The sequence below is a fragment of the Notothenia rossii genome (assembly GCF_949606895.1).
Source record: "Notothenia rossii genome assembly, chromosome: 2".
Taxonomy (NCBI): domain Eukaryota; kingdom Metazoa; phylum Chordata; class Actinopteri; order Perciformes; family Nototheniidae; genus Notothenia; species Notothenia rossii.
In genome coordinates, this window is record NC_136904.1 from 75831205 (window position 1) to 75845080 (window position 13876).

The window sequence follows — 13876 nt, forward strand, 5'->3', positions numbered from 1 at the left end:
TCAAAAGTAATATTACTTTGTGGCGTTCTCAGAAACAATCAGCTGTTGGGCTGTACTGTGTAGTCGCAAATTTATTGGTGAAGTTGACATTTGAAATCGAATTCAACATTTAAATTATGCTCTCCTCCTTCCTTTTTTATTTTATTTTTGAATGGTGACATTACAAGATACAGATTAGGCTACACTTATATGATTAGTTTTATATATATTTTTTAAACACGTTGAGCAAAGCCTTATAATAACATTTCTAAAACAACTACTACTGATGTCCCTAAAGCAGCGGTGTAATTGAATCTGAATACATTATTCACATAGGAACAGGAAATGCACTATGAACAATGAAAATATATATGTTTTTTTTTGTCTGGCTTTAAAAACTTCTTAAATGAATGCCACCAATAATTCACCGAGGACTAAAGTGTTAAGCAGACAATACAGATTATTGAGCACATGCATATTGCCTATGTTACTGTGGTGCAAATATATTTAAAAAAAAATACACTATGATTAACATATATTTCCAGAGATATGTTTGGGGGAATGCAGCTTGAATAAATTGCTTTGCTCTCTATAAGTTTGGCATAATTTGTTGCTGCAACATTGTTTTGGACCTAGTTTTCTTCCAATAGATGATGCAATAAGAGATGTGTTATTCTAACATCAGTATTACATCTGTGTCATCATTATGCCATCTCATTTCATTTTATTGAATCAGGTCGTCTCTGTTTCAAAGATAGATCTGAGATCAAAAACATCATTCAGAATTACAATGTATTAAGTGCATTTTTTATTAATTATCATATTGCAAAAACATTGTATTTAACTGCACAGATTGGAGATTCTTCTAATAAATAACCCTATGATAACCATCAGGTGGCATGTCAAGTCTTATTTTAGTTATTGCATCATGTAATCAGTGTTTAATGATGTAACTGCTTCAGTATATTCTGATAAAATATTGAATATTATCCCTCAGTGTAATTGCCTCTGAGTCTGTGGAACTTAATGTTTGTTTAACAGTCAGCTGCGAAGTGTGATGTACTTGTTACAGTTAATACATTGTAAGCTACATTTAATTGAAGAACTTATTGAGGATTAATTCTGTCGATAAATACTGATATTAATTCTCTTCTCCCTTTCTGTTTTCCCTCCCTGCCTCCCTTGATGCGACATTTCGGATACTCCTTCAGGTAAGACATCCTTTTCACAGCTCCACTGGCACTGAACAGCTTGCATATTTATCAAGCTCTGCTGTATGTGTTTTTTGTGTTTTTTTTACACATTCTCTCACAGCTCAGATGGAAATGAGTCTCATGAATATGCATGCGATCCCCTCTCTTTCTGCACTAAAGCTCGCTGTCGTTACTCCCTCCCATCTCGCGCCCTATTCCTCTCTTTCTGTCATTGCCTCTATCTCAGTCGTTCACTCAGTCAAACACATTCAATGCAGGGAGCCTGACGTGAAGTCATGAAAGTACATCATGGATGATATTCACACAGAATATTCAATGTGAAGATGAAAGTTTACACATCATTGTAAAACCGTCTGAGGGCAGGTTGAAGATAACTTTGTGTTTGTGCGTGTGCAGAAACAATTATAATTCAGTGTGACAGGTTGTCTCTGCTTGGAGGGTGCAGCCGTTATTCTGTGCTCTCCACTGTCCTTTGTTGTATCATACGCATATTTTCATGATTTTAAAAACATATCATCTTATGTAATGTATATATGTGTCAATCTGTATAGTGTAATAGGTATATCCCTTATTCATTTGTCTCCAAAATGATTTTAGTCAAGTATAATCAGAAGCACACACCAGTTTGAGAATATCTCTGTACAGTATATTAGGCTGCAGTAACGCAGCTGAAACAAAGTACTGAGATGCAGGAGATGAAATTCTCATTGATTTTGAAGAACAAAAGATCTATTTGATACCTCTGGTATACATTTTACCCGAGCCAAAGGATGGAAATATTGATGAACCAACCGTCTTATCCGAATGGTTTCTTATGTTTATGACTCAAAAACAGTTGAGAAAACGTTTTTGCAGGGATCGTTTTCCTAAGGGTTTGTTGTTGAAATGCCCATGTTGGCCAAAAGTACACCGCTGCCCCAAGCTCTCATTAGTTATACAAGCGTTCATGTTTTCTAGCTAAAATAAAGACAGTCATGTTACATATATTGCTAACACACATGTGTCCAAGTGCATGCATAATTCATAATAATGTTTTTCAGCTGTCACATCACAGGTGGAGAAAACATAACTTAAAATTATCCTGTTAAAACTTCTTATTCACCTGGCAAATGTCTTACTTGTTCTATCGGTTTTACAGAAGAAGTAACAGTGTAAAAAACATATTTTATCCAGCAGTTCAGATCAGACTTTTTTTCACACTTGCTTTTCAGGGCTTCCCTAACAAACTATACTTTGAATGTAATAATGCTTATGGGAGTCCAGGGAGAAGCCCTTCTTAACAAGCTATAGAAGGTATTAGTAGGATTAGTATTGTAATTATTACTGAGCAGTAATAATCTTATTAGACCTTATTAGTTTCCATGAAAAAAGCACAATGTTGTACAACACTGAATTCAGAAAGTATTGAGGGTTGATTCACAGCCTGATCTATCAGTGAGGTAAACAATGATGCTGTATTATCCAACCCCTAACAAAAACACGTTATTGTCAATAAGAGGTTAAAAAAGCATTGCATTAGCACACAAGTTCGAACAAACGTGTGAAAAATCCCATCCATCTGACCGAGCTTCGAACTATCAGCGGTGCTCCAACACACACATGATTAACGCTGATTGCTGGGTGCAGTGCTCACGCTCACTGACCCATTCATTTCAATAAAAACAAACACGCTCTGTGAAGTGGCTTTTGCCATATGGTGCTAAAAGAGAAAGTGTGTGTTAGTGTGCAGATATGTCAAATTGTGAGGGATTTTTAATGAATAGATTTTACTATTGTGTTGTCCACTGTGGTTTTGAAGTACTTAGTAATGCCTGCAGGGTTCACTTTATTTTGTCTCCAAAATAAACAAAAATATAAGCCACATCACAAGGTGCTTTTATGTAGGGTTGCAACTAATTACTGTTTTCCTTTGGATTACTGTTGATTATTTTCTAGATCAGATTTATCAGATAAATGTCCAGCTGAGTTTTTTAAATTACATTGCGATATCCCTTTTAATGTAATCCAAAATCCAAGCATTTATTGTATTGTAATGTGATGACAGATGAAAGCAGTAAATGTCCATATTTAAGAGGCTGAAAAAGCCTTTTCTTTAACACTTCATTGATTATCAAATAGTTGGCAATATACAGTATATGTATGTGTATTGACTAACAATGAAGCTCTACACCTGACTTTCCCTCTGTCTCTTTCCTACTGTGACATATTTTGCCTGCTAGTAGCTTATGTTTTTTTCTGCCAGCCTGCCGTCTGTCAGGTTGCTCCGGAGGTATCTTAGAAACGACTGGACAAATATCAAAGCATTCGGTGTAATCTCCAAAGCACAATTCCTTATTATCTCTCTAAATATCAACATCTGAAAGGCAGATTCCCTGTGACATTTTACTGCACATCATCCCAGAGGATGATCCTGTTTTATTCCAGAGCTTTAGTTTTAGATTACTCAGAGAAAGGGAGGGAAAGAGGAGGATGAGTGAGAGCAGAGTAGGGAAGTGTGGCACCGGAGCTAAGCTGGAGTGATGTGCTGAGAAAGTTAAGAGAGAGGAGGAACGAGGGAGAGATGGAGAGGTGAAGACAAGGTTGAGATGAATGAACTCCTGCTAGCTGCCGGCTAGACACGTGTGTGTGTGTGTGTGTGTGTGTGTGTGTGTGTGTGTGTGTGTGTGTGTGTGTGTATGTGTATGTGTATGTGTGTGTGTGTGTCTGTCTGCAAATAAGTCAATAAGGGAGCATGGCTGCTCACTCCCTGCTCTCAAAAGAGTTTGGCTGGCTGTTTAATCTCTGTTCACACTGAGACAGTACAACAAATAGAGAACAGTACACCTATTGTGTAAGTACATACAAGCAGGTCACACAGTATGATCACAAATAAATAAACTGTTAAAAATCAGTTTTTATTAAGAAGTACAGGCTGCATATGTGTTCTCAGCCTTGGAGAAACTTGACATGTTTTGGGATGTGTCTGAACCTCTCTTTAGTGGTTCATTAATAAAACAGATATTTCAACGTGGGGGTACTTTGTTCATGTGCTGTTGAGGTTAATTTCAGTAGTTGCGTGCTATAATGTATTTACAAAGTGTGAAGAGGAGGCAACTTTAGAATAGGGAACCTGTTCAGGTCAATTAGAGTCAAACTGCTAGCTTATTGGTTATAAACAAGACTTCACTTTAGAATAGGGAACATATTCTTTGATAGAAATACCTAATTTTGAGTTGTTTAGACTTAATTAACGCTTATAGTTTCATGTCTTGTTACACAAGGATAGATCATATGTGTTAAGTGTTATTATGGGAGAATTACTATTCTTGTGGTACTACTGCCTTATTAGGCCCATATTGAGCATATTAAGACCAAAAGAACTTCCTTACTTGCAATAAATAAGGTCTCAGGCGGACGGCCCGGGGCGCAAGGCAGAGTTCGAGGAGGTGGTCTCGGGCGGACGGCCCGGGGGCAAGGCAGAGTTCGAGGAGGGGTGAAGACCACAGCGGGCGAACTCAGGGGACCGGGCTCGAGGGCGAAGACCGGACAGCTCCGGAGGCCGGGCAGGAGCCGGTGTCGGCAAGATCCCCCACGGTAGAGGACACAGGGCCGGCAGGACCCCCGGCAGGAGAGCAGTCGGAACCTCCAACGGCACGGGACATAGAGTTGGCAGGACCCGCGGCAGAAGAGTAGTCTGTGGGACCTACAACGGCACAGGACATGGGGTTGGCAGGACCCCCGGCAGAAGAGTAGTCTGCGGGACCTCCAACAGCACAGGACATAGGGTTGGCAGGACTCCCAGCAGGACCCCCAGCGGAATCTCCAACGGCACAGGACATTGGGTTGGCAGGAACCCCGGCAGAAGAGCAGTCTGCGGGACCTCCAACGGTACAGGACATAGGGTTGGCAGGACCCCCAGCGGAACCTCCAACGGTACAGGACAAGGGACTTGAGTGGAGACTCGAGAGGAAACTTGACAGTTGACTTGAGAGATGACTTGAGAGGGATCTTGAGAGGGAACTTGAACGGAGACTTGAGAGGGAACTCGAGAGGGAGCTCGAGAGGTGACTTGAGAGTTGACTCGAGAGTTGACTCGAGAGGTGACTTGAGAGGTGACTTGAGAGGTGACTCGGGTAGGAACTTGAAAGGAGACTGGAGAGGGGACTTGAGCAGGGACTTGAGAGGAGACTTGAAAGGGGACTGTAGATGGGACTCGAGAGATAGCTCGAGAGGGGACTCGAGAAGAGACTTTAGAGGGGAACTTGAGAAGAGACTCGAGAGGGGACTCGAGAGGGAACTCGAGAGAGGGCTTGAGCAGGAACTTGAGAGGAGACTGGAGAGGGGACTTGAGCAGGGACTTGAGAGGAGACTTGAGAGGTGACTCGAGAGGTAGCTCGAGAGGAGACTTGAGAAGGCACCCGAGAGGAGACTTGAATGGAGACTTGAGAGATGACTCGAGAAGGAACTTGAGAGGGAACTTGAGAGAGGACTTGAATCGGTCGGTACGCCGACAGGACACGGGGAGCTGGCGTCGGACGGACAGCCAACAGGAGACGAGGTGCTGGAGTCGGCCGGTATGCCGACAGGACACGGAGAGCTGGCGGCGGACAGACAGCCAGTCCTATAGCCGAAACTGGAGTCGGGACCATGGTTACTGGAGCCGGTACTGAAGCCGGTACTGAAGCCGGGACCATGTCTGTAAGGTCCTGTTCTGGAGCCGGAAACATGGCTGTAAGGTCCGGTTCTGGAGCCGGAAACGTGGCTGTGGGGGCCGGTTCTGGAGCAGGGACCATGGCTGAATGGGCCGGTTCTGGAGCCGGAAACATGGCTGTAAGGTCCGGTTCTGGAGCCGGAAACATGACTGCTGGGGCCGGCACTGGAGCCGGAAACATGGCTGTAAGGTCCGGTTCTGGAGCCGGAAACGTGGCTGTGGGGGCCGGTTCTGGAGCCGGAAACATGGCTGTAAGGTCCGGTTCTGGAGCCGGAAACATGACTGCTGGGGCCGGCACTGGAGCCGGAAACATGGCTGTATGGTCCGGTTCTGGAGCCGGAAACATGGCTGTAAGGTCCGGCTCTGGAGCAGGGACCATGGCTGCTGGGGCCGGCACTAGAGCCGGAACCATGGCTGCTGGGCAAGGAACCGGAACACGGATCCATGGCTGTGTGGGCAAGCATGCCTGGGGCTAGCAGGCCGGGAATCACATGTTGAAAGGAAGTCCAAAATCCAGTCAGGTAAGAACTCAACAAAACATGGTTTCTCTGCTGCCAACCGGTGCGCCTCTACCAGAGCGGCCCTCTTATGCCGAACACTGGACGCTTCCTTCCACCAATCGAAGCAGCAAGCCAGATAGAAGGTAAAATGCTGTAATTCTACCTCCCATGGATCATCTGCTGGGTCCATTTGTTGGTTGGTGCTTTCTGATACGGAGAGTGAAACAGGTAGGACCCAAACGCAGATAACATTTGATAATACCTTTATTTCAAGGTCTAGAATAAACTTGGAACAGACAAAACACTCTCCGGTGAACTAAGTCACGAACAAAAGAAGCACCAACACTGAACACAGGAGGAGACAAGACTAAATACACAGAAGGGTAATCACAGGACAAGAAACAGCTGGGCAGGGCAGGAGAAACACAAGGGCCACAGGTGAACACAATCAGATAACTAGACACACCAGGGAAACTAACGACAAGAGGAAAAACACAGGGAAAAGGACCAGACAATAACCCAGGAGGAGAACATGATAGAGAGAACAGTAAAAACACCCAAACCTAGACATAGAAACGTGACATGACATGAGAATCGTGACACACAGAGTGAAATTTGTTATCTGCTTTTATATCCATGTGAACCTGTTTTATTTTTTGGTGGACCTCACAACCCCGGGAAGATTTTGTTTTCTTTAAATTGAAGTTAAATGCATCAATCTGGTGCACTTTGAGGGCAAAATGAAGGGAGTTATGGATACAGCTCTCAACACTCATATGAAACAGAACTGTATATATTTAAATAATCAAAAAACCATTAGAATATGCTCACAACCAATAACAAATATTTGATAAACTCCTCTCTCCTATCTTTATCTTACCTAGTCTGCATATTTTCTTTTTATTTATGCATATTTTACTAATCACTCCCCTTTTAAACTGTGTTTTTATTTTTGTACTGACCTATATTGGAATGATTTCTTAATTTACTATATTAAATAGATGGAAATATTTGTTTACATAGATGACCAAACCGTTTGAGACCCACTGAGATAACTTGCCACTGAGATAACTTGCTAAAAACAACCCCCGTAACTCTCTCTCTCTCTCTATCTCTCTCTCTCTCTCTCTCTCTCTCTCTCTCTCTCTCTCTCTCTCTCGCGCGCGCGCTCATACACTCACACAAAATGCACTCGTGACCAGTGTTGGGACTAACGCGTTACAAAGTAAAGTAAAAAGTAAAGTTGCAAAGTTTTTGCGGTAACTAATAGCATTACTAGTTACCTATTCCCATTAAGTAACGCCGTTATTGTTACTGTGATTTAAATGGTGCGTTACTGCGTTACATTATGTGATGGAACCATAGACTGTATATGGATGGATGGAACGGATGGAACTGAACCGAATCTCCCTGCGGATGTAACTTACAGGCGAATACAGCGATGTCCTCTCACAGCACCATGGAAAAGTGAAAGTAACCATAGAGGAGTGATATTGGTTAACGCGGGGTAACATTTCAGGGTAAGCCAATCAGAGACACAGTTGGGCGGGTCTTGCCTTATGGGGAAAATACACACACCAACACATACACACACACACACACACACACACACACACAAACACACACACACACACACACACACACACACACACACACACACACACACACACACACACACACACACACACACGGCAACGCTCACCACCAGCACACACACACACACACACACACACACAAACACACACACACACACACACACACACACACACACACACACACACACACACACACACACACACACACAATGGCAGATGCAAGTATCAGCGAGAGCAGCAGCGCATTTACAACTTGGAAATATAACCACTATTTTCAATTTGTGGCGATAAAGGACGCACAAAATATTACGGTCAAATGTAAACTGTGTGCAGGACAGAAAGCATTTTCCACATCGAAAAACAGCAATGCCAATCTCCTGAAGCACCTACTAATGTACATGGGGCTATAAAACTAGTCGCCAAAGACCCCACCGTCTCAACCACCAGCAGTGACCCAGATGTACTCAGAGAACTAGTCAAAAGCTTGTATTTTTATTGTTATTATTTTTAAAGTAAAGTAACGTATTACTAGTTACTTGTACAATTGAGTAACTAACAAAGTAACTAGTTACTTTTTTTGAGAGCAGTAACTATAACTATTACAAGTTACTTTTTTAAAGTAACTTGCCCAACACTGCTCGTGAAACACACACACACACAGGCGCCAGAACAAATCTACAGAGGGTTCATATGATTTTCATGGGAGGGCACACAAAAACGTAATGTGCCGCGGCCAATGGCAGCGCCAGAGATTTTCTTTTGGGGGTTCTGTGGGGTAGCTTGACGTTTCATAGAGGGTGCTCAAACATATAGGGTTTCCCATTAATGTACCGGATGCTACAGTGGAATGTTCTACTGCAACACTCCCCACACGCACATACACAGTACAGCTGAGACTGTTACAATGAAGGCTCGATTATCAGCTCACGGCATATAGGTGTAAGCAGAGGTAAAGTGCTATTGTTTTATACATTTTCCGGGGCCCTCCCACGGCGCCGGGTCTGATAAAACACATTTGAAAAGTGTGGGGGGGGGACAAACAGGATTTTGAAAAGTGGGGGGGACATGTCTCCCCTGTTCCCAGTGGAAATTACGCCCATGCGCATATGCATTACATACTACAATTCCTCTCTCACATACACTATCATTCTTTCTCACACACAAAGTTTTCTATCTTGCATACACTACTAGAGTATTATTGTAGTATGATGTTGTCTGTAAGTGGGAATAATAGTGTATCAAAGAAAGTACAGTTTGGTATGTAAGTAAGTTTGATTTATGGCCCAGACAAAAGTGTGTGAAAGAGAGTATGATTGTGCGTGTAAAAGTGTTTAGCAATATGTATGAATGTATATGTATATGTAATAGAGTTTAATTGTGTATGTGTGAGATTCTGATATTGCTTGTAAGACCAAGTATGAGTTGTGAGCTAGACGGCCTCTCATGTTTCTCGTCTTCCTACTTCTCAGAAACTGTGTCAGTGTGTGTGAGTGTGTGTGTGAGTGTGTGTGTGTGTGTGTGTGTGTGTGTGTGTGTGTGTGTGTGTGTGTGTGTGTGTGTGTGCACATGCATGTTTGTGTGTTTTTTTTTGTGTGTGTCCGTCCACTTTACCTGAGGTGTGTTTATTGTGTCATGAATTATAGATAGAAAGTGAATCAATAGTGCACTGAATTACTGCCAGACAGGCTGTGTGTGTGTGTGTGTGTGTGTGTGTGTGTGTGTGTGTGTGTGTGTGTGTGTGTGTGTGTGTGTGTGTGTGTGTGTGTGTGTGTGTGTGTGTGTGTGTGTGTGTGTGTGTGTGTGTGTGTGTGTGTGTGTGTGTGTGTGTGTGGGTGGGTGGGTGTGTGTGCGCGCATGTCGACATTATTTGTTGTTTTACATTTCGTACCTTAATATATAACAGCGTTTTATTATTTACTGGTACTCCCACTACATCTTTGGGAAGTGTTTGTGTGTGATCGTGAGCATTTTAACATCATCTAAACATCCTATCTGTGTGTGTGTGTGTGTGTGTGTGTGTGTGTGTGTGTGTGTGTGTGTGTGTGTGTGTGTGTGTGTGTGTGTGTGTGTGTGTGTGTGTGTGTGTGTGTGTGTGTGTGTGTGTGTGTGTGTGTGTGTGTGTGTGTGTGTGTGTGTGTGTGTGTGTGTGTGTGTGTGTGTGTGTGTGTGTGTGTTGTGTTGTACTTGAGTGTCTGCCCTAATAAAACTGCGCAGCAAGATCGAATGCCGCTCTCACAGCATAGTGGAAAAAGAGCACTGCAGATTTACTATGCTATCACCACACACACAAACTCTCTCACACTCACCCCTTGAGGAAAAGAGTTGTAATGGCCCAGTGCCCCTCCAAGGACGGGTGAGCAAAGAGAAGAGCAAGCAGAGTAATCACAGTTAAAGAGAGAGAGAGAGTGTCTGCAGGGAGGTGAATAGATGGACTAAAAGGGACAGAAAATGGTTTTGGTGCTGTGAAAATGGATGAGGATATGAGCGGAGTGGAACATCCTGTCCCATCCAACATCCTTCACACACACACACACACACACACACACACACACACACACACACACACACACACACACACACACACACACACACACACACACACACACACACACACACACACACACACACACACACACACACACACACACACACACACACACACACTGGCTGTGGAGTGTTAGTGTTGCAGAGCAGTACAGTTGACAGATGAGAGACTCCAGGATACAGAGGTTGTTCCAGTACTCCAAAGAAGAGCATTTATTCCCTTTAATTCCTCAAATTTACTTCAAAGCTCACTTAACCTGAAGCTCCTCCACGTCCTCTGCACAGTATGCAAATATTGCCTTTTGATGTGACACCTCAAAAATTGAGTCTCAATTCTTAAAAGGTGGCACACACATTACTGTAATACCCATGAGTTACATTTGAATTCAAATAAATATGTCTGCACTGTTTTATCGGGTAACATTTCTCACCTATTTAATTTAATTCTGTTTTTGAAAATAACAAGAAGATACTGAAATGTGCAATAGTAAACATGTTATTGGCTATTCTTAAAATATGTATTGTGGTTAAGTGGGTTTTTTTTTGTGCACGTACAGTATAGACAAAATATCTGTGTACATACTAATGAATTGTCGGCTTAAAGTGGAAACACTTTGAAGACACTGCGGATGTCAATAATTAACCATTACACAAACAATAATAATTTAGCTACTCATTGCTTTAGGTTTAACAGTGTATGAAAATAATAGTACATCTGTTAAGTAATCAAACAGACAACCCTTTGCAACACGTTAAAATAAAAATACTATAACTTATTCAATGGGGGAGATGATGAGACAGCCGTTTGTGCTGCCAACACTGGAGTCATATGACGCAGCAGGGCGATGATGTTGCTCCTGGGAAACAACTAGAGCACCCCTCTACGAGCTAATGACCCAGAGACAGAGGTGAACACCTTTATGAGAAATAATCCCCCCTCTTTGGATACTAATCCTCCCGCCTGGTGGAGACGTAATCAGACTCGCTTCTTGGGGCTGGACACTCTGTCTCTGAGCCGCGGGTCTCACAGTATGTTGACATATTGCAATTTCTAAACAAAAACAAGTAAGCTATCCGCAAGGACAAAAACGTATTTTGGTAATTATTTAATGGGTCAGAGACATTAATTCATTATAAATGGTTTATTTTATTATTTTCTATCCATGGTTAATGATCAATAAGATAAGATCAGATCAAATAAGATGGAACTTTATTTAACCCCTTTGGGAAATGCAGGCTTTAAAAGCAGCAACAGTGTCAGAACAGAATGAGAAACAGGATTCACACAGGGTAAAAATAAAGATTAAATAGAATACAAATTAAAATATGAATACACCAAAAATAAAGTAACTATTAAAACAAGATATCACATTAAAAAGTTTTGCATTTGTACGAACATTTTAAATATATTTACATAAGTGTGCAAATATATTTACATAAACAAGACTATTTGTCAAAAATCAAAATCAACATCCTTCAAAGATATGCAACTTTCATCCACTATAGTTTGGTATTTAGGTGACTTTCCTTGTGTCACAGTACAATACACAAGACCAAAACAATGTTTCTGTAGGAACTAGGAACAGCCAGCAGTTTCTTCCACCATCAGATCTTCTTCCCTCTGAGGAATAGCGACAGAAATTATGCATCGATGCAGGTTAGGGCAGGGAGCTACCGTGACTCCTGTCCCCACCAGAGGAACCCACAGGACAGTGTTGTCAAAACAAAGCAGAAGTCCATTTTAATCTGAAAACCACCATTTTGTAAGCAAGAAAACAACCGTACATTAAATAATGAGTTGAAAGAAATCAAAGAGTGGCATTCAATGACTACAAAGACAAAGGACAAAACAAAGGGTTTGGTCTCTCAGTCAGGGGATATTTACTGCGGCCGGGATTCGCTGCCACTCAACACATTTTCTTTGATTGGTGATACCAGGGCTGTGGCCACCGAGCAATAAAACCTCAATCTCCTCCAATAAAGCCACAGCCTCCATTTCACACTCCATTAAGTTTCTCCTTCTGGTTCACAGTGTTCTCCAATCTCCCTTACAAACAAATAAATAGATTGATATGCATCTGTGTTCGTAGACATCTTATTTACCATGCTTTGTTATTATAGATAAGTCTACATAAGCAGATTTGTCTTTGTAATACCCAACCTGCCTGTGAGGATTGGTGCTCACTTTATAGATATTATTTTACCACTTTTATGTAACTTCTGGTAAACACATTTCCTCTTGTGACCTGGTGACACGACCATAACGCAGCGTAATGCTCAAGCTTGTGGTCATTGTTTTATTTCTGCAGTTCTTAAAGGTTGACGTGTTTTTAACTTAGATTCTTATCTCTAAGTTTGCTGTGCATTCACATTCAGTGCGTTGATGATGTTCTCCAGCTCACTTAATATTTTCTGTGTAGCTGAGCAATGTATAATTGAAATTAAGTTAGTGGACTCTATGGATATTGATGGCCAATGATATGAGTGAAATTGCTTTCAGAAAGGTAGACCAAGCTTTAAACTCAAGGCGAGCTTTATCCAACATAGCAGCCTGGTCGTCTACATCTTACCTTTCCGTATATCTAAGTCGTGGTGGATAATGTGCTTTATGTTCAAATGTGAGCAATTTATAGTACTATAGTTTTCAATACAGGTACATTTTGTGCCTTTTTTTTTACATCAATTTAATAGCTTAAGAAGCATCCTGCTCTAAAAAAGCTATCACATTGAACCCTTAAAAAAATGTGTATCAGCAATTTGTTTTAACAAGATGTCTCAAGTCTTTCATCCTCTGGGTAGTTGGGATATCTCTTACAAATTGCATGGAAATGCACAAGCTAATTGGAGGTATGTAAAACTGCACAAAGTGGTGGTCCGACTGATAGACTGAGTGACAAGCTGCTAGTGTGGCTAAAGATATCAGCTTGTAAACTTCTGTTTCCAGATTATAGAAAAATCAGAGCAGACACAAAAGACTACTGTAAAAGTGTAGCCTATATTTTCAAACAGCACTTAAATATGTTAAAGGACAGCATTTGTCAAATATTTTGAACCTGCATTTGTGATAAACTGCATAATGGAATTTGTACGTCCTATGAGTCACATTAAAACATTTTAAATGACTGTCTTTAAGTAATATAGGTAATAAAAGGTAGGTATATTAAGTAATAAAAGTAAATAAATCAGTGCTTCATAGCTTTGGTCTTTATATTAGGGGCCAAAGTGGATTTTCTACATAAGGATTGTGCCTCTCGTGTGTAACATTTATTCTTCCCAATGTGCAAAATGGTCTCATCTACAGAGATGTCAAGTTAACTTAAAGTACTTATTAGAGCCAATGTTGTGTTTTTATAT

The 13876-nt window shown here is 41.5% G+C and overlaps 1 protein-coding gene across 6 annotated transcripts in view; it reads left to right on the plus strand.

Annotated features, from left to right (window-relative positions):
• LOC307029008 (E3 ubiquitin-protein ligase SH3RF3-like) overlaps positions 1 to 13876 on the plus strand; it is a 120336-nt gene that overhangs the window by 55382 nt on the left and 51078 nt on the right. The window contains exon 1 of one of the 6 annotated variants that reach the window (XM_079664548.1): positions 6264 to 6404. The exons of the other annotated variants lie outside the window; for them this stretch is intronic. Within the exon in view, the coding sequence (XP_079520674.1) occupies positions 6375 to 6404 (30 nt within the window). The 5' untranslated portion in view covers positions 6264 to 6374. Of the gene's footprint in view, positions 1 to 6263; positions 6405 to 13876 lie in introns of those variants that run through there. 6 annotated transcript variants of the gene reach the window in all.